Source organism: Acanthopagrus latus, chromosome 5 (genome assembly GCF_904848185.1).
Source record: "Acanthopagrus latus isolate v.2019 chromosome 5, fAcaLat1.1, whole genome shotgun sequence".
Classification (NCBI taxonomy): Eukaryota; Metazoa; Chordata; class Actinopteri; order Spariformes; family Sparidae; genus Acanthopagrus; species Acanthopagrus latus.
The window spans coordinates 9,514,579-9,540,507 of record NC_051043.1 but is presented as its reverse complement, the minus strand read 5'-3'; the positions used below and the strand labels follow the sequence as shown (position 1 = coordinate 9,540,507).

Here is a 25,929-nt window from a genome sequence, read left to right as displayed (position 1 = left end):
TTAATCAACACATTTATCTGACAAAGCGACAGTAGTTTTTGCAAGAGGAGAAAAGTCATAGTATGTGTCTCAAATGGTCATAGTTGTCTACATTAAAATTGTATTCATATTTGCTATAAAATTGTATTCATATTTGTCTATAATTTGTTTTTCAATAATTTTAGGACTAGGGGCAAGAACTGCTGAAGATGTAATGGAAAAAGATACGTTACAGGATTCTCTCATAAAATCATCATCACCTGTCGATGCCCGTAGATTTTAATTTGTGGACAGAGACCTACAGAGTGTTCTTGTGTGCAATGAGTAAAGTTCTCACCTACTGAGATACTGGGAAAGAAGACACACACACACACACACACACACACACACACACACACACACACACACACACACACACACACGTGCGCGCACACACAGAGACAGTTGAGGAGAGAAATTTAAGTGTCAGATTTAATCTGATATTACGCTTGACAGTTCAGATACGGTTTTAAATTGGACAAAATGTCTGAGATGTGTGTACAGAGAGACTGGAGATGTAAGCAAGGGTGTGTATTAATGATCAAGTGAGGATGTTTTATTTGTTGATTCAAGAATCAAATATTTCTTAAGATCTTTGAAGAGAAATTAAGATTTATAAAACTTTTATACTGTAGTAAGTCATAATATTTTACATTTATTAAGAATAGTTGAAAAGAAAATAAGTAAATAATCAAATCCAGTGTTGTTATCCTCTATCAGTATGTGAGTAGATTTAAAATCTGAAACATGTAGAGGCCTCTGTGTGCATTTCCTGCCAGCTTATATTGATTGGACATAATTTCAGTCATTGTTGATCCAATCAAAAGGTCATATAATTAACACTAGGGGGCACCAGTGTTCCACACAATGTTGTATTATCATTGTGGCGACACCACTGGAAAGGAAATTATGCTCTGATAAATGATGTGCTTTTGGCACCACAATGCATATTCACAAGTACGAGGAATTACAAAGTTACTTCACTATATTTCAATTAATTTTGATGGGCATTTTAGAATAATCCAAAATTGCTGAAGGTACAGCAACTAAATAATTTTCTTTTAGAAGAAATGACTGAAGAAACTGAGGTCAAGTAAGACACAAAGACACACTAATGAAAACAATCATCTGTTATCAGTGGATAATAGAGTTCTTATTTACATCAGCAACAGATGAATCAAAGTGAACAATGGAATTAAATACCAATCAAATTTAACTTTAATAGAATTCTTTCATTTCATGTGGTGATTTATAAGTCAAGTAGAGCAAAAATAAATGTTTGCTTGTTAATGCAGTTTCAGGCAGAATATGTCTTCATTTTTAATATTTAATTTTTTGAATGTCAGGTACTAATTTAATTTTAACTTTTTGTCAAGATACTTGTTCTTGTCTCACCTTGGTTTGCTTCAAAGACTTCTTTTGTGTGCCAACACGATGACAGTTGATGCGTCTTTAGTCAAAAGACGAACTTTAATTTGGTGGCCTTGATGTAGAATTAATCAGACCTTTTATTTTATTGGTCAAAATTTTGCGAATTAAAATTGGTTAATTATATTTCTGCAATTGCAATTCAGTTGTAAACCTAGTGTTCCAGTTTCTACCTTGTCTTTGCTCTAAATCAGTCAAATTAACAGGCTATTTAAAAATGCATTATTTAAGTAAAATGAGTAAGACAAATTTATTATTATAGTATATATGTGTATTTTCATTTTTTGCAGAGTAAAACATTTATTTTAACTGAATTTCATTCACCATTTCCTCCAAGGTGATTCAGCATGATACAAATATAATTATATATATATATATATAAAAAAAAAAAAAAAAAACTATGTTAAAGATTTCAGTAATTTCAGGTGGTTTTAACTTAAATTAAACTAAAATGAACTGGTACAATTATTGAATTGATATAGATTAATATGAAATAATGTCAGAACATTGCTTTCATAGGAGTCAGCTTTAAATTGTGTCTGCTCTCTTTCCACTGCTAAGTATTTAGTCAACATCATCTCAGAGCGTCATCATGGTTTTGTTAATACTCCTTGTTTATATTCTACTGTTTTCTTTATTAAGAATTATTGGGAAAGTACCCCAAAACTCTTTGATTTTAAGCTTTAAAATTTCATGTCGTTTTTTTCTCCCTCTGGCATCTACACACACATGCACACACACACACGCCTGCGCGCACACACATGCGCACACACACACATCTCTAGGTCCCTGAGTAATCATTGTTCAGTGGCTCTGGTCAGCATGTTGTCACCTGTATCCCATTAAGAACATTCTCACCTCAGCACACAATCGTACACTTACCAAATCTCTCGCTCTCTATTTCACACACACTCGTACATGTACTTTATCCTCCTCTCCACTCACCCGTCCTCCTCTTTCCACTATTTGTAGCCCACAATTCCACACCTGTGGTTTGGTGCTGCCCTTTCCCTCTGTGTTTTTTGCCTTCTGTTGGTAAGACCTTGAGAATCGCTGTTCTACAACATCCTTCTAGGCCATTCTGCATTTTTGCTTATCATACATGTCCACTCTTTCACAGTAAATGAAGGTAGTTTTGTGAGGAGGAGAGTGCACTACAGACAAGACAGCTGCATGAGTGAGGTTCCCTCAGGGGCTTGGGTCATGGGGCACCATAAGCCACACCCTTAACAGCCTCTACCCACACCCACTGGACTCTGATTGGTTAACAGTGTGAGGCCAGGCCTAAATTGGCTTTTCTTCACTCTCCCTTGAACAGAGGACTTAGAATAATAGGCCAAATAAGCAGACAAAATAAGTTATGAAAGTAACATAATTACAAAATCAGGATTGAGGCAGAGCATTCTTTGTATCCTCGGGCGTAAATTATGATGATCAGGGTTTATCTGGCCAAGTCGACAACACTATATATTACATTTTATTAAGTTACATTGTTTTCCAAATGAACATAATGAAACCCGTTGAAATGAGGTCAGAAGAAGCAAGGCGTAGGTTGAATAACAAAAAGGGTATAACAAAAAACTTTGTTTTGCTAATGTTTCTCTAATTTTTATGAAATGGAGATATAAAACATCTTCCCTGTAGTGTTCATACTTACGTGTAAAACTGTTGTATGAGGTCAGAAAGGAATAATGTACAGTAGTTGGTCAGGGAGCAATGTTTATGATTATTTTGCATTCATTAGAATAACAGATTCTTGTAAGAAGACATGAACTGTTTCTTTTACATATGTGAATTGAAGTAATTTTTTATTCAGAATTTCATGACTTTCATCGCTTCTTTCCTTTTTGTTTTCTCAAGGTAATATGGTATGAGCATCAGGAAAATATTTCTAGAAAGATTCAGTATGGCTGTTGTTTGAATGTGCTTGTACTCCCTTGGTTAGGTATGATTATTATTGTGTGTGTATGTGCACACTATCATACAAACACACTCCTGCATCCACAATGCAGCAGCCCTGCCCATGCCATTGTTGGTTGGGGAGCGGGTACCCTGTCCCCATCATCTGGTTGTGACACTCGCTCTGTGGGACGTGGCAGCTCCCTTAGAAACCGGCAGAGTTCCAATCATCTACATGCCATAACCTTACGGCCGCCTTTGTCCACACCTCCGCCAAGATTCATTTGTGTCGCCCCAGCAGGTCTGACCGCTGAACAATTCCTGGGCGGAGCAGGAGGGAAATACATTTCACTGATTAAAGATATCTGGTGACTGTTCTACATGCTGTCAGCACACTGTTAGTGTTCCCCCACCCCCAACAACCCCTCCCGTCTCCCGCTCACCTCATGTTTGTCATCTCCTTGACTCTCTTCCCTGTACTCTTTCTACTTTCTTCACCCCACACCCTCTCCCTCCCATGCATGTCATAATAATATTATATCAGTACACATCCTCCTACAAAGTTTAATTAACTTTTTTATTTTCTTTTTGTCTGCTAACATGTTATAGTTTCAACTTATGTCTTCCTTGCTCTTCTGGACTGATACAATTGACCTTTGTTGTCCTGCAAAGATCTCACACAGTATAGAGAAACTTAAGAGAAATGTACAGAAATGGCAATAAAAGCAAAAGTGAGGGAAGAATAATACAAAGTAAACTTTATGATGGAAAAAGCAGAAGACAGCTGATGGAAACAACCTGCAGTGTGAAAATTACAGAGTAAAATAACCACTGATGTTGGATAGGCAGATCATGTGTATGCCTTACTGTCAGTGTGTGTCTCATCTCAGTGGCTGTGTGGCCTGACCTTGGGCTTTTTGCAGTATCCTCCTGCAGCGGCATCCCAGCCAGCTGTAAAATAAAATGGAGGATGGCACACGCACACAGTAAATCAGAAATAGCCGGGCCACTGTGCACTGTATGAGTTTAAGAGTCCCACACTGCAGTAAAAGGGCCTTGCAACAGCAGGGTGAGGTAGGGTGAGCAGTCCTGTGTTAGAGATATGCGGCATCTCATGATCCTCTTCTTCACTGTGATCAAATATCAGAGTTGACAAGTTACAAATGAGGTGCTCCTTTCCTTTTCTTTTTCCCATTTTCAACATTCCCTTCTTTCAGTCTTTCATTCTTCATTTTTTTGATTTTCGTCTCTGTACAAGCATCTCAAATGCTATTCCACACAATACTGCATTAAAAAGGAAAAAAAAAAAACAGGAGTGCCTAATGACCATCAAGGTTTTTGCACATGTAGCACTTCTCCAGACCAGCAGGGGACAGTGTTACTTGACATGTAAATTGAGATGCTTGAACAAATATGTATGCACAATTAATTAAAGAACAAACATTCTCTTCTTTGTTCCCTTATTTGTTGTTGACTTTGTTCACATGCAAGTTTTAGCCTATTTCACATGATTAGTTTGATCTGAACTGCCCTGCCTACGTTGGCAGAAACACACAAATACAGAGTGGCCTATAACTTCAAATGACTTGATTGTTCTACTTTCTTCGCTAGGTACTCCAGTATATGGGTCACATGTTTTGGAAGGTGGAGATGGAGGGGGTGTGGGAATTGGCACATCCTTTTTTGAACATTTTGCCCATTTCCATTTCAGGAGTCACCTCCAAACCCTAATTAACAGGGAAAGCCATCAAATCAAACTTTACCAATCCCAAAGGTGCCGTCAGCAGGCAACTGGCACAGACGTTCCCAATGCCACTCTCTCCTGCCACTTTTTGCTCCACTGTTAACACACTCATCAGTGTGCCAGTGTGTTGGGAGGAGTACCGGGGCAGAGTTCAGTGTGAATGACAAGTGCTACTACTATTAAAGATCTGCAGACCTGTAACCCTCCACAAGCTAATCATCCAAGTGTGCATTTGTCTTGTGTGTTGCTAATTTGCAGTATGTGTGTCTACATTTGTGCAATCTTGCAGTTAGTGCACGTCAGAGGCGACAAGCGAGCGTTAGGTGTCAGTCGAGGTGAGGGACTGTGGAATATGGAGAGCAGTAGAGTGGTGCTCTATGTGACACCAGTCCTGTAGACAAGGGTTAAGCAGGGAATAGGGAATAGTCCTGAGGTAATAGCATGGGGGCGGAGGGTTGATGAAGGGTGAACAAAGGTTATGCAGTGTTTCACAGACACGACACCTTGATATGCTTTGTTGGCTCATTTGATAGGAGCATGTGAGTGAAGGAGTGTGCCCTCGAGGGAAATTTAATAGCAGTCAACATCAGCCTTTACGCTATGAAAGTAAAAAATAGGGTAAATATACAAGGCTGCGAGAACAGAATAGTTCAACAGTGTACTGCCGCAGCTCGGGATGTGTAAGTGCAACTCTCGCCCTCTTGAGCCAAAAGGACCTAGCTCTTCGTAGGCTTTATTTCAGTTATCATTCAGCCTGTGTCTAAAATGAAAGCCTTGGTGTACACATAGTAAGGGCACTCATCATTAAACTGCGAGACTCCAGGGTCTCTCCTCATTGTCTCATCCACTCTCCTTTCTTCTATTAGATTCATATGTGATATTTAGCCACAGAGCCACATTATGTTCTTTTCTCCAAGTCCAGAGAGAAACCAAAGGCTGTGTCTACCTTACACTACCGACCACAGAGGTGACTTATTCCCATGTGTGAAGCACTATTCTGAAAACCAGACAGAGGCTGATGGGCTCTGAACTTCAAATTCGGTGTCAGGGGCCCAATGGCATGTAGAAAAGGGTAGCAGGCAAGCACTTGACCTTCCATTAATTGTCTCCCATGCATAACCACTTGTTAATTACTGTAAGAGCCAAAATGGCTTCCAAAGCTAGTTTGTAAAAGGTCACCTCGCACTGGGTAATGAACAGTCTCAGCAGCTCTCAAGTTTGCTGGTCTAGTAGATGGTCACAGGCTAAAGCTGTATGATGTTGTAACAAAGACGCTGCCTTTAAGTGAGAGGAGATGGAGGATGGTACTTTTGTCTTTCAAGTTTCTTTGACCATTGTGAGGATTGTCTGCCAGTTAAAGTTAGAGTCATTGCGTTGAATATAAATTCCCTGAAGCCAATTCAACATTCTTGCCAAATACCATAGTGTTCAAGTGGAATGAATGTGAGCCTATGGATGTGGGAGCCTCCAATTAATAACCTTGTGGTTCATAACTTTACTTGCACGCACGCACACACACACACGCACACACGCACACACGCACGCACGCACGCACACACACACACACACACACACACACACACACACAAGCAGACACACACACACACACACACACACACACACACACACAGACGCATCCCTCCCTCACCTCATTAGCCTCTGTCCCCATTCCCTTTATCTTTTCCACCTAGTCTACATAAGGAGAATATATACATTCTTTGTAGTGACAGTATTATCAGGCAGGGTCATCTCTCATGCCTCTTCCACGCAGTATAACGATAAGGACTTGTGTTATTTTAAAGAACCTGTTCAAAGAGAGGAGCGATAATACAGCGATAAAGTGATTAAACAGAAAGGGCTTTATATGATGCACATTAACAGTTTTGTCCCCTTTCATGTCTCAAGAATGATTACCATTAAGTATCTCTCCGCTCTTTATTGCAGCTTATGAAAGCACCTAAATGGCAGCTCGGCAGCTGGGAGTGAACTTTCTAGGCTTCTTTGTGTATTTGAGATTATTCTTGAATGTATTCCCAGAGGTGTTTTTCAGTCAGCCGTTTTGTTTTGCATCTGGATAGAACTTACTTTTCTGTCCTTATAATATTTTTTTTTTTCATGTATTTCATGGTTATATTAAAATTTAAATTACAGTATGAACCCCAGCACAAAGGTCTGATCCCATATTGTGCTTACTCTCCACCCAATCCATCTCATACCTGTCTTGGCTTTGTAACAGGGTTATATGACGCCTTGCATCACCACACATTTGATTGTTGGTTAGGAAAATGTGCTGGCTTCGACCTTGCAGGGGTCTGTAACCTTTCTGAGGGGTAAACATCAGAGGTATGCAATCCTGGCTGATGTTTAGTGGTATATTCTCACCTCTTTCATTTTCCCTCTCTCCTTCTCTACCCCTTTTTTAATAGCTCCTGGTATTGTCTTGGTCCTTGCTGACAACAAAGGGGATAAATGCAATGCCTACTGTAAGTCCCTGTGGTTAGGCCTTGGACATGACACGTGTCAGCCTATGATAAATTGGCTGTGTGTCTGTTCAATTTCAAATGCAAAGCTCTAGAGAGAGAGAGAGAGAGAGAGAGAGAGAGAGAGAGAGAGAGAGAGAGAGAGAGGGAGGGAGAGAGAAAGAGAAAAGAACATGATGGAGAATAGGGTGAGGGAGAGAGAGAGAGATTCCGGCATATTTCTGGCACCGGGAGAGAAGGATGCCTCAGATGCTGGATGTTAGTGTGTGGAGTACAGATAAGGCATTGCACAAGTTTGAGAGCGGGATGCCCACGTCCCGGGGTTTGGGAGGTGAAATCTTGGCAGCAGGACAGGTGCTAGACGTGGTGGGGTGGGGGGCTGGGTATAGAAAGACAAGGCATGAAAGATGAGAGAGCACTTTTCACAATGCTGATGAATCACTTTTTGCTGATGTATGTAACAAATTTGCGTCATCTAACTCTTCTCCCTTTGCTTCTATACATGTGGTGCTAATTGTTTATTTCTTGATATCTGCCTTCCACATTTTTAATTTGTTGGGTGATGAGGCACATACAGTAAACTATGGGACCCAGTGATTTAGAAATGAAACAACAAAGGGTAAAAAAAAAAAAAAAAAAAATGTGGTGCTTCCAGAAGATGCCTGGCTAATAATCTGCCTGTGCTAATCAGTGCAGCTGGGCCGGGAGAGTTGGCGCTCTGACACCAGGCAGCCACGCAGAGCGTTGGGGAAGAGGCAAGGATGCGAGCCAAATCCAGCTTGTATCTCCCAAGCGGAGCTTCACAGGAGGGGGGCTGTTGGGTGAAGAGAGAGGAGAAAGCGGCTTCTATACCTTGGGATGCCTGCCTGCCTGCCTGCTTGATGCCTCCATGGGAAAAGAGGAAAGGATGGCACTTTTCCTTAACAATTGGCCTGTGAGGTGACAAAGCTGATATTATGGTAATGTCAATCTAATCACAGAGAGAGATATCTCCTGAAAATCCTTGGCAGTGGCATGGCCTCACGAATATCTCAGGGTCTCCCAGTGTGTGCCCCCCTTCTGTGGCCCCCCAGGCCTCCCTCACTTTAAATACAATCTCTTTCCCTGTATGGGATGGCACAATTCTCCCAATGCAGCAGTAGATTTGGAATGGTGGGATGCATTGTGAAAATAGCATGTTTTTTTTTTTTTTTATTAGCACAATGAGTTGATTTCCCTCGGTGGTTGAGGCAACCTGGCAAATTGGCACTGTTTTCTGCGTAGTTCTTTATGACTTACCCCCTTGAAACAGCTCATTTCAGTCACCTCTCTGTTCCTCAGTTGTTCTTTCTCTCCCAAACAGTCCTCTGATTTGACTCCCTGCCTTCCCCAGCAATCTCGATACTCAATAATATGTAGCATGAGACTCCCCACCAGTACCTGTCGTTTTGACCTTTAAATGTCATTTGTCGGTGTGTTGAGGCGGTTTGCAACTAATGCACAAATTTGATTTCACAGATTTGCAGTTTATCTATCCCAATATCCAAGAGGTCTATGTGAAGGGACACTGGTGGGTGTGCTGACATCCCCACAAAACTGACCCTGCAGGAAAGTAAAAAAAATCGTACATATTACTAACGTCTGCCGACCACTTAAAGAAAGGAGCAGAGTCGGCGAATGGGACAAAAGGGGAACAGGGAAAAAAGGTCCCAGGCATGCAAGACCCTGACTGTGCTGAGCCAGGAACTGTTTTTTTCCCTGTGATCTATCCACGGCTGAACTCTCTGACACCTCATCTGCCGTGCTGACGAGACGTCGCCGTGCCTTAATTGAAGTGGGTTTGTCTCATCCCTGCTCTCCCATGATCCTCTTCTCTATGGGTCAGTGAGAGGTGGGGGGAACCCCCTTGAGTACATGGCATTGGCGGGATTGCTATTTGCCTCCTACCGCCCCACTGAGAGGATGTTAGATTGAAGTTATTTTATGCTTGGCTTAACTCTCTCTTCCACTCTTCTGCATCATATCTCCTGTTCTCTTCTCTTCCTCCCTCTTTTTTTCCTCAACCCTACCACTCCCCCGATCCCACCATTCTTAAAACCTCTCATGCAGCAAGAAGGGAGGAAGGCATCTGTTACAGTGTGAAACTACTGTGATTTTATGGAGGTCCTGCAGTCGAACAGGTATACTTTTCCCTGTGGAACTCAATTCTGTTTGAAATGGGCCCCATCTTTTTGTATCAAAATGCACTAAATGTGCTTTCAGAAAGGTCTAAGGCTGTGCAGAAGTGGCTTCTTTGTTAGAACAGATTGAGGTGCGTCACTGAGCACCTCAGTGACCTCCTAACTGGGCTGTGTTGTTGTGGTGTAAAAATTGGGGCATCTTTAATGTTATGGATTTTTTTTTTTACAAAGTTATTAGTTACATTCAGACAAAGCTTCAGTCATTTCAAACTTAGGAAAGTTTTTTAGTTGTTAACACCAATTGAATGTAGCAGGGGTGATGCATTTTTGCAAGCCAACCTATAAGTTTGCATTGTGGGGACTGGGATTTCTCAGGTATAGAAAGATTTCATTTACCATGTTTATCTCAGCTACTTGTCCCAAGGCTCAAGCCTTGGCTGGATTAATTTATACATTCAAAACACCAAATTTACAAACTAACTTTGAACAACATGATTGGTTGATGTCCTCATGTACAGTGCCGAAGCTTTGAAAGATCTACCTAGTTCTGAAAAAAGTTCCAGAAAAAATGAATCACATGGGGGTAAAAAAAGCATCCTTGGATTTACTGACATATGTGAAAAAAACAATGCTAACTCTTTTCTGCATTTAAAGACTCATTTCTGCAGCTCTCCTGCCACACATTGTGCACTGCATGTGTGTGTGAAGGCGCATGTGAGTTTGTATGTCTGTTATGTCTGGTATCCTGTGTGAGTGTGTGGCTCTTCATGTTTGTGTGCCCACGTGTGTGTTCAGGAGTCAAGCCTGTTTGTAGCTCTAAGTGTTGTGCGCATTAGGGTGATGAGGGTAATGATGTGCGAGGCAGTTGTGTTTTGTGCCAGGGCGACCCTGCGGCTCACACCCCATTCCCAGCCCAATGTGTTTCTGATTCTCTTCATCCCTCATCACCAGTCAACCTCTTCTGACAGCACATGCGTGTATGCCCAGACCCATATATACTATATATTGTATCTTAACTTACATTCAGAACATGCACACACACCACACCTCACACACAGCCACATCTAAGTGAACATATTTATAGCCACATCAAGATATGCGTACACACACATCTGATTTTTTTAGCCACACAGTGGAATGATCATTGCTAACTCTTCCTTTTTCTCACATGCAAGCGTTGAGCAATATTCAACCTCATTGCAGGGGTGAAATAGTAAGGTCAGTGCATAAGTAGAAGTCGGCCTTGATTCACCGTTTGGAGATGAAAACATGTGGGTGGACCAACATTCACCCATATAAACGTACCTCCAAAAACCTGCCAGAAACATGCCTCTGCATATTGATTCCTCTGTTGTCAATGCGATTACAAAGATGTCTTGACATTCCCTCTATTTCCCACCAACCACTGTGGGGGTCTGGCTGGGACACAAAGGCAAATACATGACAAAACCCTCTTCAGCACTGCTTACCTTTATGGTTCACTGCTGTAATTGGCCTAGGGTGAACATACCCGCTCGACACTGGCAGTAATGTATTTGAGAAGATATTGAAAAAGCTGATGAGGGAGACACAAGATGTGTTGTAGAATACAAAAGTTAATAATGGTGGGGATTTTGACGAATGGATCTCTAAATGTATCCTGATATCGGTCTAAATTGCATTCTTTGCTCTCAGTTTTTTGTGTTTTTAATTTATACATTCTCTCATTGAGTATGCAAGGTGCTTGTGCCATAGAAGTTCACTTTGTGTGGAGGATAATGCATGCAGAACAAGTGCTGTTGTGCTTTGTATATATAAATGTCTATGGAGATAGTTCAGACAACACCATGAAACCTTACACTACTGTCATCACCCAAGCACACAGTGAACGTGTCTGAAAGAGTCATGGACGCAACACTCATACAATGTGCTTTTGAGTACATACATATCATTTTATTGCTGCATATATCACCCCCACACTGAGACATCTGAAAAGAGAGCATGATCTATACCAAAACATTAATCATCATTCATTGTATGTTAATAAATTCAGAATTTCTCCATTTACCATGCGGACGTCCACGCGTGCTGGAAATGCAACCTTTCCAGAGCTCATAAATCACACACACTGAGTCATCTGACAAAGTACCCCAAACACAGGCTGAGGCGCCGCGATCCCTAGGGCACAAACACACACCATCTAATGTGGCGGAATCAGAGCGGGGACCGGAGCATTCTGATGCTTTCTGCCTGCTGCCAACCTCTACCAACAAGGAGCGCTCGCCTGCAACCTGGGAAAATAACAGGCAGAATCAGAGGGGCTTGTGGGATGCCCCTCTCCGTCATTGTCTCTCTCTTGCTAGTTTCCCTCTGTCTTTTTCCTCACTGCCCCAAGGGGTTGAGGCCATGTACAAACAACAACACTTAAACCCAGAGGGTTGGTTTGTGTTGCATACAGTGGGGACCACCTGTCTTTGCCTTATTAGACATAGTTCGCCATTGGAACTTTACAAACAGAGGTACTGTGAATGTTACTTGCAGCACTTTCAGTTCTTGCTGATGTAGTCTTGATATCATTCTTTAACAAAACACAAAACAAAAGAAAACAAAAAGCATTTGACAAGGTGTGCAAGAGAGGAATCAGCTATCACCAGACTATCAATGTTACTTTGTGAAACTTTACTTTTTGTTGCTGTTTCTTGAGCACTTGTTATATGCAGCAAAACTGTATTGTCAATAAAGCTGAAATAAAACAATGAATATATATGCTTTGAACCTTGAACATGACACATTTTTGTAGTTTAGCTTTTGATAAAAGCATTCTAGATGATTTTATTCAGACTGAATACTACTACTACTCTGCTTTCTTCTATTCGACATGATTTGCTCTAATCTGCTGGTTCAGAGATTACCAAAGCAAGAAGGAAATCTGAGCAGATACAATAGCTTCTCCTCACCAAACCACAGCAGAACAGATTTATCTGCTACCAACTTCAGAAACCCAGTAATAATGGGTGCCATTCAGGTGTTAGTCTGTTATTTGTGCACCTACATGACAGATTAAATTATTTTTAGCCTGCGGGAAAAGGATCTCCATTGTGTTTTCCTTAACACTGAATAATCGTGGCTCTTTACCTTTTTAGCAAAGTGGTCACATGATCTATGTGCTGTATACACTGGCTTTATGCTTCAGATTAAAAGATTAAAGGCTTTGTGGTGAGGAAAAAGACACAAACAGCGGCCCAATGAAAACCATGATACTGTCAAAAAGGGTTCGAGACGGCGTTACAGCTGTGTTGTATACATTATAGAGGAGACCCTCTGTTGTGCGATTAGGAAGATAATGTCATCACATGTTAATGACCAGGGTGTTTGCAGTGTGCAAAATGAGTGCCCTCTGATATGCAAAGCACTTCTGCTAAGAATGTCAAATTGTGTGTGTGTATGGAAATCCAGTGAAAATAGAGACGCTAGTCTGTGCAGTATAGAACAGACAGCATTATTTATCCCCTTTTCTCCTTTTCCCTCATTTTTCTCCTTTTTACCCCCCTTTGGGTCTCTGGATACTTTCCCATCTTTCCTCCGTTGCCCGGGCCTATCCCCGGCTCCCCGGAGACTGGAGGACGAGTGGTTATTTCTGACTCTGGAAGATGGTCGTGACTAATTGATTCGACATCTGATGGAACGTGTGTAACGTCTCTTTTCCCCCGCTGCTCTATCCTTGCCACTTGCTCAGATGAGCAGGAACCATTAATGTATTGTGCATATATTTATGTACAATACGGCTGTGTTTGATATGAGAAATGTGTTTGTGCCAGCACTGTCTGTGTTCCTCTGTAAACCCCACATAGTGTTGTCCCTGGTAATCTAAATTATTACTGGACTGTTTGATGTTATCCTTAGAGAAAAGAAATTTTGTATACCAGTGCATTCCCATTGGCCTCATAACAATGGATTATATGGCTAACACTCAAAATACTCCCACTTATGTATCTGTTAGATCGCTTTGTGTTGTTTCTACATGTTTTTGAGATGTTGCACCACATAAACACAATTGATCCCAGAGGTGCTTTACTGTAGGAATGCATCTAATTCAACTGTTGAAGTTTAGGCTTCTTTAGTCTCACTTCCGCTCCTTTCCCTACCGTGTTTCACTCCTCTGGACCTCTGTCTTTGTCTTTGTGGTGTGGTTTTGGGTGGAGTCCAGAGACCTAATGAGGCGGTTCTGATGGGCCCAGAGGTCTTGAGGCTGCAGCAGGCCGCTGTTGATTCCCACTTCAAAGTACCTAATTGATCTAATCATTTAGCTGATTGGTCAAAGTAATCCGTCTCTGGTGGGCACACATGGGATGGACAATGACAAGTGTGTCATGGCTGTAGGCCGCTTCCCGTCTCTGGATGCAATAGGCTGGAGGTAATTTTGGCTGTTTGTGTGTGTCCGTAGATGATGTGTGTAAACTGTACATGTGTCCAACTCCTTAGACTGTCTGTCTGCCAAAATGCCCAAGTGAATACAAAGTTGTTTCAGTTTTCTTTGCTAATCTGAAGTTTCTGTTTATGAGATACATTTTTAATGAAGTCTTAATACCAAGAGTATAAAGTTCTCATTCAAGCTCATGTGGAGTGGATCATTTTTTGCATGTAATTTTAATGAACAGTGTAAAGTATATTCGAAAGAAGCACCCTTCATTTGCATCTTTAAAGGTCTACAAAGGAAGGCACAATAGAACTACCTTTATGAGGAAGACACATTCAGTATATCGTCTTGATGTGGAGAAGGCCACCGGGGAATGATCAAGTGTGCATCCCATCGACCCGCATCCTCTTCCCCATTACCCTGACATTTCATCCCCACATTTAATTCCAGGCCTCTTCTAAAGAGCAGGTAATAGTGCAGAGGGGTACAGGGACCCAGAATTAAGCAGTTTTACACCGAAGGGTAATTTGGTGTGATAAATGTGCCGTCGCTGGTAACTAATAATACATATTTTAAGTAGCAGCGGCGCAGCTCCGCGGCCCAGTAAAGGTAGCATCATTATTAATGTGGGAGTCGCTGCGTGTTTTAGTCAGGGTTACGGCACCAAGGTCAGAGCTACGTTTCACTGAATTAAAAGCCATTTTGAGCTATGGCACTCCTAATCAACTCGGACCTAAAGGTGCATAGCTCAGTTATAATGAGGCACCAATGAATTTAAATAAACAGCAAGATCTAGTGATTTATAAAGGCAATGTGCTATCCTTATAGCTCGTTAGCCATGACGGATACTCTTTATTCTCTGGGCCTCTTTACCCACAGGACCCTAAGCTTTTAACCAAGTAATGTCTGCCTCCATTGTCAGTGGATACGCATTCGGAGCAGGACACTTATCCCCGTCATTATGAAAAGTGGAGACACAATACAAGAGTAATGGTAATGTATGCCATCCAAATAGGTGATTTTTCTCCTCCCCTCCCTCCGTTTTTCGACGATGTAAAAACTACCCCAGAGTTTTAGGCCCATGAATTCATCATCATATTTTCACAAAGGGTTTTTCATATATCCTGAAAGGAAGCATAATCCTTGATAGTGGAAATGTTTTGCATTTAAAGGGGTACTTTTGGTTGGGGAATTGATGGTGATGTTTGGGGGGGCTGAAGAGGAAGGAAAGTTCTAGTTTTTAGAGTGATCACTTACATGAATTATATTTTTATGAGTGAAAAGAGTCAGTGGCTTATTTCAACTTCTTTACTTTGAAATAATAGAAACTTCTGCAGCCAATGTGCCACCATTAATATGCTGATTAGGAACTTTTTTCAGAATAATGATGTTTGACACTCTCCATCCTCCACAATTCAGGAATTAATTCTTTAGCTGTTAGACAGCAGTCCCCCCCCCCCCCCCCCCCCTTTCTTTTTTTCTTTTTCTTTTCCAATATTGATTTGGCCTGTTGCAATTACACTTATTGCTCCTGGTTTTGCAGTTCTTAATCTAATGACCCTGAGAGGATAGTTAGTACTTCAGCTGAGGCCAGACGGGGCAGTGAGGCGTGTACATGTAGCCGCCTCTGGCCGCCCCCCTGCCGCTCCTGTTGGGGCATGCCAGGGCATTAGCCACTTCATCAGGTTCTTTGTTGCCCGGCTCTCTTTTGTGTTGCCCTTGAAGAACGTTGCAAGCAAAGCCATGGCTGCAGCCTCCTCTTTACATCTTGATACAGCTTATTCAGGGGACTTTTTGAGAAATCAGTGGCTCGGGACAGGCTTTTTTTTTTTTTTTTAAGCCCCTGATTCAGGATGTGTTTCCCTCTCATTGATACCAGCTCAAGCAGCTCACCTCATGTTAACAGTGACTGGTTTTATTACTGCACACTTTATGGCATCTATTTAATTAAAGAAAGACTTTCTTTTGAAAGATTTATTTAAGTATGAGAACTACCACAAGGTAAATACTGATATTCTGCCACTGAGAGAGTAATATTGTCACTTGTGCATGTGCAACTACCGTATGCTGAAATGCAATACACTTCTTCTAGTATGTGGCAATACCTGAGGCCATTCTGAATTTAAATTGACATTGAATATTTTCATTTTCCAAAGGACAAAAGTGTTGACTCACCTCCAAAATACACTTGTTTGATTTCCCATGTGAACATAGTACATAGTGACACCCATAGCTTCCACCATTCAGAGACTCACTCACTCAGCCTCTCACTGTGCTCCGCATTTCAGAGTAATTTTCACTCCTGACACCACGGCTCTGCCTACCTGCCAATTTCTGTCTCGGTTCCTGAATGGGTGATTTGTAAAGCCATGTTCACCTCAACACTCAGAAGATTTACTCTGGAGTGAGCTTGCCAGGTGTTTGAGCTGTCAGTTTGCTCTGTGTTCACAAACTTGCCGAAGGGAAAGTAATAGCCATACTCAGCCAGTTGACTCAGCCAGCTAAGTTGCTATTGCAGTAATGCTGGAATATAGATGGTCTTTGATATTGATTCGTGTCTTGCAACAACAAAAGGCTGTATTTTATAAAACCATTTTACATTTGTGGGAAGCTGATTTCCTGTGCTACTGAGAAACTTACATTTACTCATTAAATTGCTGATGTCTTTAAAGGCCGAAAAGTAAAGTGTGTCATATATCCATTACTTTAATACTTACTTTGTATTCACTGTTGTCTCCTCAACTCATGTTTTCAATTTGGGTATGTATCTGCCAGCTTTTTCTTCCCCGGTTACGCACCCTCCTTCCTTTTACCACGGTTAATAAACAAGCTGTAGTTGTTTTTGGGGCTGGAGGTCGTTGATTTGTCTGCCTCTCCCCGTAGGTCACTGAGGTCACCTCGGCCCCGGAAGCATCAAGCTTCGAAAATGAGAAGCCCCGCTCGGCACTCCCGCTGGCGACCAGGAGCACCCCTTGCCCGCGCCCGCCCTGATGATTAATGCCACCCCCGTCCAGCCACAAACCTTTCTGCCTCAGATAATGCCAGGCAGCAAGCGCGGCTGACACTTTTAATGTATAATTAAGTAGAAAAAGTCAGCACTGGCTATGCAAATTTTTTAAAATGATAAATGACGCTGTACAGCAGCAGGGATTGATTTGGTGTAAATGAAACTAATTAAGGAAATGTCAAACATAATTAATAAAACAGGTTTAAGCTGCAAAACATTGTCAATTGAATGAATGAGGAGGCATTGGCTCCCATTGTTCAGGCTTTATTTAGGTCTTGTGTTTAGCTTGTTCCCTGCTCCAGAATGCTCTCTCCCCTCCTCACTCCCTCCACCACCAATTCCCTGAGAGGGGGAAAATAAATTTGCTTGTCTCTCCGCTGACTGTAGAAATTAATTGCTGAAATCTTGTCCCATCCAAGTGTTACATTCACACGCAGGACATTAACATAACTAATTTGAAAGAGCTCAAATGACTGCATAATGGAGCTCCGTCACCATGCATGACAGTCGCTGGTCATACCAAATTAGCTTGGTTTTATAATTGAAAATTTTCCCCCCCTTTCTAATTTTTGCACCATTCCCTCCTTTTTCTTCATCTTCATCTGCGTCTTCGGCCCTTCCTTATCCCTCTTCCTTCTATGGCATCTTTCCTTTATGTTCTGTTTTCTTGATAAGAACAAAGGTTTTATAATTTACAAAAAGAGTGCTTGACCTATAATTAGAGGAGTGAGGGGAGAGGAGGGGGAGTGCCAAGTTGTGGCGGCAGAGTCAGATCCTTAGTCCTGGTAATGATGCTGGAGACCTTGTGGCCCCCGGGGAGGCAGAAGAATAATGGGATGGGCTATTTTTATGGGGGAGCAAAGCAATGGGCCACCAGCCGCTGGGATGCTGGTGCCTCGGTATGGTGCAGAGCAGCAGGGGCTAGCAGGGGGCTAGTGGGGGGCAAAGGAGGGCGAACACTCAACCTGCCACACTGCCAGCTCTCAGCCCTGCCCATCAGTTCTGTACGTCAGCCTGATGCACCACTGTCGGCCTCAGTGCCCCCGCACCAGCCGCTGCCCTTGCTGCAGAGAGGGAGAACTGGGTGGGTGGATGTGTGGGTTGGAGGGGAGTTGAAACATCTGCCACTCTGAGGATAACAGACTCAAAGACACGATGTGAAGTGCTATATCTGGATTCGTAACAAACTAAAGAATAAAGTTGTGGATCGAGTAATACTTGCAAAGTCAATCTTAGTCTTGCTTTGAACTTGATTGGACGAAACTATTTGCAAACTATTTGCATGTCTCAGGGTGCTAATCATTCTTAAGTAGGACTGCTGAACTAACAAAATGATCAACTTTGACCATCAGAAATAAAGTTTTCAGAGTTTTATATCCCACTCAAAATGCAATTTTGTATTGTAATACTAAAAAAACATCTTTAACTATAATAACTCTTTAATATTTTGTGCTGTTTGACCTAAGTCTGGTGCTAACACAGATATCGTTAATAATGTGCCTCTGTGCAGAGTATTGCAGCAGACCTACGGCTGCCAATATTTTTGTGTTTTGGTTCTACGCACTCTAAGCACCGCTATTTATCATACTCCCACATAACAATTCTCCAGAGTTAAAGGAGCAAAAGAAAACAAAAACAAGAAAACAAAAAGTACAAGAACAAAAGAAAACAAAAAATACAAAACAAGAAAATGAAACTCTGGAACACTCACAGTCTTTATTCCCACTGCATTTTCATTCTCATATTTATTTCATTATTCCAGTGAGGATCCTAACGCTTGTAAAAGTAAACTTAAATCTTGGACTCCTGAACTGTTTCTATATTCTTTATGCATGATAGTAAAAGCAACCATAGCTCCACAGTCAGCGACAGAGCTACGATGATTTCTGCTCTGCTAATATATTTAAAGAGCATTCGAAAGTGCGGTCCTTTAATGGATATCCTTTCATTAAAATATTTTTGTGTCTGATTATTCATGTGACCAGAGAAAAAGTGTACATAGAATGGTAATTAGCATGAGTTCATAATGAGTGTCGTCGGTCCAGTGAGCTGTATGTTCTGAGCTGAGCTCAAGGATATAATTTCTCGTGAATTATTACCATATGCATTTCTCAAGGAGCACTTAAAAGCTTAGAACAAACCCACATATTAAAGGTGGGGTTTCTTGCTGGGGCCCATGCTGGAGCTGAAGTTGCAGCTTCTTGCATTTATTGCTTGGTCTTGTTCTGTAGTAAAGAAATCAAAGCTGACTGCATTGTACTGTACACACATAGTTCATGCCTGCTTTGCTACAACATGCAGGGCCAAACTGTTCTGCGGGCTCAATTAAAAGTTTGAGTACCACATCCATACACACATATACCAACTACATAAATGCTGACTTATTAGCAGCAACCTCTCAGTTCTGAAGTAGATCCACCCTTAATTATGAGATGTTTCACATTCACACTAATAAAGTGGATAAAACTAAAGACATGAGAATGAAACTAAATAAACTCAAGCTTGTGTGCTAAAATTGCTTAATATAAGAGTGTGTTGAAGGAAGCTACTGTTTGAAATTACAATAATGATAACAGTAGATTTCATAGCTGGTAAACAAGTTCTGTTATGAGCTGCAGTGGCAGCATACTAAAGCCCTTCTAACCATCTTTCTGCAGCTATTGAATATGACTTTTGCAGACAGATTTCAAAGTTAATTATCCTTAAAGAAAATCATCTTGTATTGGAACTGCCAAATACGTGCACTGCCAACATTAGTAGAAAGTAGTATGAGCATACTATGAACGGTGCTGAATTCTTGTCCCCATGATAACGCCATAATCTAGTATAAATTCCTCAAAACATGCACTACTTCTCATAAAAGTCACTGACCTGTTTTGCACATTTTCCCTAAAGTTTCCAGTTTCACCTTTTCATGTTATTTCCTTTTACACATTTTGCTACAACTCTTTTATACAACCCAACCCTCAAAATGCCAAGGGTCACGAGTCAAACATATGCAGCAAGGATTACAATTTATTACCCCACATTTGCCTGATAATTTTTCTCTTTTGACAAGCTTAGGTAAATCATATCGCCTGCTCTATAATGTATGAGGCCTCGGCTAGCTTGATGAGTAAAGTTCGTCGCTATTGGCTGTTACCCCTGTGGTGTTTGAGTTCCCATAAGACCAATAAGGCTTGTCTGTGTTCCAACATGACTGGAGTCACTGCAGGAACAGGTACAGGTCCAGGTATTTATAGAAACCATATGCAAATGGATCAGTGCCATATTGGATTGTAAGAGCAGAAAGGTGACACATGTACATAGAAGGAGAAATATATAGGCTTCTCCCTCTCTTTGAGACAAGTCTAATCAGTTAGGATGGCCTCCTCGCTACTCATTTCATTTGAATATATTCAGCTTGGACTCAGACTAAGGAAGTGTCTCTCCCCTCCCATGTATATTATTCCTTCCCGCTGAAGGCTCATTATTTTACAGCAGGGTGTGTGAGAGGTGGCCCCAGTCTCTGAACTCTCTGTCGAGGCTGTATTAATCAAACTTCACACAGCGGGGAAGGGTCCACCCACTGACACAGCACTGCTCACTCTACACTTGAGGACAAAAAGGAAAAACACACAACCTGAGCTGTTACTGTGAACCATCCACAGTGTTTGAAGATTTACCCCTTTTAATTATTTTCACAACAATAACCCCATGCCTTCTCAGAGATTGTGTCAAAGATATGGCGTATCTTACATCATTACTCATCCATTAAAGTCATCTAATAATTATCCTCCTCTTCCGTTTCTCCACAGTGGACAACAAGATCTTTTCATGGGGAAATGGCACCAGTGGACAGTAAGTGAATTTCAGACATCATCCAGTGTGCACGTGAACCACAAATTTGTCATTACAGCACTGCTCAGACTTTTCATTGCACTGTTCTGACAGTATGTGAAGGGTAAGAAGGTGTAGTAAAACTTTATGGGACTACTCTGGTGTCCATAAAAGTTGAACTATCTTTGGTTAGTTTTGTTCTGCCCAATGGTCATTCCAGTGCCTTATTGTCCTCTGACAGTAGACTGTATATTAAACTGCAGAAAGACACTCTGACAGACAAACAGACATAGTTATACACAGATAACTTGTTTTCCTCCTGATGACCTTCCTTGTTAAAACTTCTCCAGCCAGGAGCCAGTCTGACTGTAATGACATCTAAGGGCCTGGGGGCTGCAGTGATTCAGTGGCCCTCAAGTACTCAAACAGGCAGCACAGCAGACCTCAGAGAAATACATATAAGAAACAAAGGCATCACTTCTCACTCTCTCATCATCTCCCATTGTCCCTTATTCTCCGTCTCTTGCTCTCCATCTCTGTCTGTCTCGTTCTATCTCTTCTCTCATGATGCCTTGACCCCTCTAAGCAGGTCGAGGCTCTCTAGTGAGGAGCTTATAGTTGGAGGAGCCTATAGTTGGAGCTCCACAACACCCACTTGCAGAGCAAGGGGTGAGCATCTCCGTTATACAACTGGCACTCTGATATCTGAAAACTCCTCAGCTCTCCTGTGTGTCTCACTGGAGGCGAGAGAGGAGAAGAGTACGAGAGAGCTGTGTAAATTTAAACTGGCAAACTTTCTGATGGAAATAGCACTGACCCCAGAGTGGTCTTGTCTTGAGTTGAAGCATTGTTGTAATCAATACAGGCTCTCGTGGGGACGGCGGGCGAGGACCTTTCGTTCCCCGTTTGTGGAAATAATGGAGAAGACTGTTTGTTATTTTTCCCAGACATGCCGCAAACTAGCAGATATGGCCGGGGCATTGCAGGTTATGACGCTGGCTCAGGGAAACAAATACAAAGAGGAGCATTTTATCAAGAAGCAAACAGCAGAGCTCTGTTTGAAGCTGCTGGGAGCTCATAGGTCACAGGGGTGCTGGGGCTGCGTTTGACCAGCTCATCTTGAAAAGGGGTCTTGGATGTTCTTTGTTCACTCACACTGGGGACATGAAGACAGCAACACAACTCTCAGCCAATGTAAAGTCATTTGAACAGCTACAAATTGAGTTAGGTTCAGTTATTATTTCTTCCCCAGGAACGTATAACTGACCTCACAGAAATATGCCTGTTAGTCTCACACTGTATATGTGTCTCCCGTGAGTATAGAGAATACATATCAGAAGGACACCACAACGGTATTGCTGCTGGGTCTATAATAATGAATGATATCTACCAAGATGTTATCTTGTATTCTCAAATTAAAATGGCATGTTATTGTTGTAACAAAGTGGATTTTAGAGTTTCAGCTAACAATTGATGTCAGTATCTCTTCTGCAAGATATTTTCATGTAAAATTATGAATCGTTTGATCTATAAAATGTCACAAACATTTGACATTTTTCATTGAAAATTATTGAAACCCTCAATACATTATCAGGATGTTAGGGGATTATTTTTTTGGATGCCCTAATCAATTAATTGCTGCAGCTGTAATGAATAATTGAATTGCTTTTTGTGTTAAGGCAGTTTTCTATGGCAAACTGCATTTGCTGTCTGCTCTTCCTAGGCTGGGTGACGGAGAGAGGGCAGTAAAGAACCGGCCTGTCGAGGTGAAGTTGCCACATGTACTGAACGTTACAGAAAGTGATGCGGATGTGGATCACGTCAGGATAGTTGGGGTTGCCTGTGGAAGCAGACACTCCTTCATATGGACTGAAGCTGGGCTGGCCTACAGCTTTGGGAACAACTTCTATGCCCAGCTAGGCTATGACTTCCAGAGGGCTGACTTCAAAGAGCACCAGGTATGAGGATACTAAAAGTCCAACTCAAAAACTAGAAACATCATCAATACCGGCACCTCCTCAGTATATATCAGTATATAAGCATGACAAACCCAAACTCACAAAAATGTCAACTCATCACAGTAAAACCAATGTGATGTCCCCTTAAAATATTTACATAATCTCTACAATATTTTATCATTAGTTATTAATTCAATGTTGTGAGAGAGGGACAGAGAGAGAGCCTGTATTATGGATACCTCAAGGGCCTCGATGGCTCTTTGCTGGTTGTCTCTCTCTATCTCTGTCCTTACATGGCTTACCATACAGTAGCATGCTGCCGAGCCATAGAAATCCTAAATGAAGTGCTGCAGGATTGAAATTGGCTCTCTTGTGAAGTGTTCCACTTGCATTGGAGCTTAATTTTGCCTACTCATATCATTTGATTCAGTCCCTCAGTCCCTCTTTTGCTCGCTGCAGCCCATCACTCCCTCTTCCTTCTCATTCAAAATAAGCCCATTTACCGCAGTGTGACAGTGTCTAGGTGAATGATTGCCACTCAGCACTTGATATATGGGTATGTGGTTCTGTACGCATGTGTACTGGATATATTATATTTGAGACCAATTTTCCCAGTCTCTTGCAGTGACATCATGGCATTGTTATACAGTAAGTCTTTTTACACACACGTAGTCTTATGGATAGATTAAAAAAAGTACTCCAATCTAGTTCACTGTTTTCATCTTTTTTTTTCTGTGCTGAAGTCGGTATGGAGAAGCTGATGGAAACTGCTGTTGTGTTCGGTGCTGTTTAATTATGAAGATACAGTTTTCCTGTTATATTGTCTGTTGTTTCTCTGGCCTCGTTCCAGCGGTAACATAAGACAAATTCCCATAAGGGAGGCTTTAGGGTTCATATGAGACTGGCCTCACACTGGGTGGGAGGGGGGCAGAAAGTACCCAGCCACCTGGCAGCAGTATGGACGCCCAGGGGCCAAAGCTCTCACCTCTCTTCCATGATAAAGGCCACTGGGATCTGCATGACTGCACCCAGCCCTCACCCTTTTCTGCTGAAGCAAAAGATACGCACTGGGAGCAGTGCAGGAGCAGTGGCAGAAAATGGGACCTGGTGGTATGTGTATCACCAAGTCAGCCTTTCCTACCATTCGATGGCCTCTGTTTGCCCCAAGTGTAGGCCCAAACCTGGTCTTCTCTGTTATACACCACAAACCTCCATCTTCTTTTTTCCTTATTGCCTCCCTGAGTGTATTTTTTCAGTGGGACTAGAAAAGCTGCTCCACCTCCAGCTATCCCCCAGACTCCATACTATATGATACTGGCTATTGTTGTAAAGAATCTGTAGGTTGGAAGTACTGGCTTCACCCCTAAGGCTCCGTTTCTCTTTACCGCCTGAAATGGAGTGGTAGCAGACTGCTGAGATCTGAGAAACACTATATTCTCTTCTTTATTGGCCCAGTGATACGGTGTTTCGGATTCTGCTCACACCTGTGAGCCCATTGTTCGCACCCGCTATGGCATTTCACCTGCAACAGACAAGGTTAGACAGAGCCCCTATTTAATGGTTTGATTGACATTATTTTAATGGCACACCGTTGGGAGCTATATGTCTGTGAACGAAAATGAAAGTTAATCTTATTTTTTTTTCCCTCTCATGTCTCTGCCCTCTTTCTCTCTCCCCTCATTAGGACAATGACATTGTCAGTATTTCATTCTTTTGAGTGAGGTGTTTGTGTGCAGTTAGGAGAGTCCCTCTTTAGTTCCCCATGTGCTACTTTATATAAATATTTTGAGAGGAATTCGCACTGTTATTGCGTAGCTTTGGTAGTACCAAGCCAGTATCATATACCATAGGTCTGTTTGTTTTTATGTATATGGATTTTTTCTCCCTGTATACATAGCTCAGTCTGTAAGTGGGTTAACACCTTCTAGCTGAAAGAGTACCACCCATTGTCTGTATTTCTACAAAACTCGTCAGAAAAGCGACCGTGGGAGCATGAAAATAAACTCTGTTCCTAAGTGTGACACGTGTGCAGCTTGAGCTTGGCACGGCATCCGTGTTCAGCCTGGCTGAGCACAACTTGTTTGAATGTCATATTTATCCCTGTGTTTTGTCAGAAAATTAACTTCCTGTGAGTTTGCGGCAAAGCCGAGCATATGGCCACAGCTCTCTGGAGATGACAGCCTAGCGGAGCGGGAGCTCGCCGGTGCCGCTGCCCTGCTCTGGCGGCAGATGCTCCGGGCTTCTTCGCGATTAAGTGGAGATCATCACTGTTTTCTTTGAGCACCGCTGTGCCTTGTACTCTGAAGTGTTCCGTTAATCACTGCCTGCCTCCCTGCCTTTTCCACACAAGCTGCCAAAGCACTCATTAAGTTTGAATCTCCCTCTCAACACTCGCTTGCTCACCAACTTGATACATTGTGTGACAGAATCTTAGCAGTCACCCTTTTTGCAGGAACGTGATGGTTTGTTACACCTGTTTGCTAGAGGGATCATAAAAGCCATAATGTTTTTGTGCGCGCTTGTTTGAATGGTATATGCAATTTCATCCCTGGCCCCTCTCCCGCTGTTCATTCATTTTTAAGGCATTGTGTACATACTGTAGAATAAGTGTTGCTCTTTGACTGTTTTCTCGAGTCTGTGTATGCTGATGTAGTCTGTATCTTAGTTTCTCCCCATGTGCTAAGATCCTGCCTTGTTTCCAGTATAGGCCTCTAAGGGAGACAGGGCTTTTTATGCTTGTGTTTTTTTTTTTTCCTGTGGTGCCTCCTCCTTTTCTTTCTGCATGTTTTAGAAAACAGTGCTACTCAGATGTACAGTTGTTAAACATTACACTGTGTCTGTGTATGTGTGTGTGTGTGTGTGTGTGTGTGTGTGTTTATTAAGTTTATGGAACAGGATGCAGGTACTTTGTAAAACAAAACTCTGGTCAAAGAGAAACAGGGATAGAGATTTTGTCTTCGTTAGGCCCCCCCCCCCAACCCCTGTATAGAGCATCCAGTTGTGTTGTACATGATCTCCTCC

General features: G+C 41.9%; 1 protein-coding gene across 5 annotated transcripts in view; it reads left to right on the top strand.

Annotated features, from left to right (window-relative positions):
- Positions 1-25,929, top strand: part of LOC119019073 (probable E3 ubiquitin-protein ligase HERC2) — a 300,235-nt gene that overhangs the window by 24,062 nt on the left and 250,244 nt on the right. For all 5 annotated transcript variants that reach the window (XM_037097301.1, XM_037097298.1, XM_037097302.1 and 2 more), the window contains 2 exons: positions 20,929-20,971; positions 22,674-22,908. In XM_037097301.1, the coding sequence (XP_036953196.1) occupies positions 20,929-20,971; positions 22,674-22,908 (278 nt within the window). The remainder of the gene's footprint in view (positions 1-20,928; positions 20,972-22,673; positions 22,909-25,929) is intronic.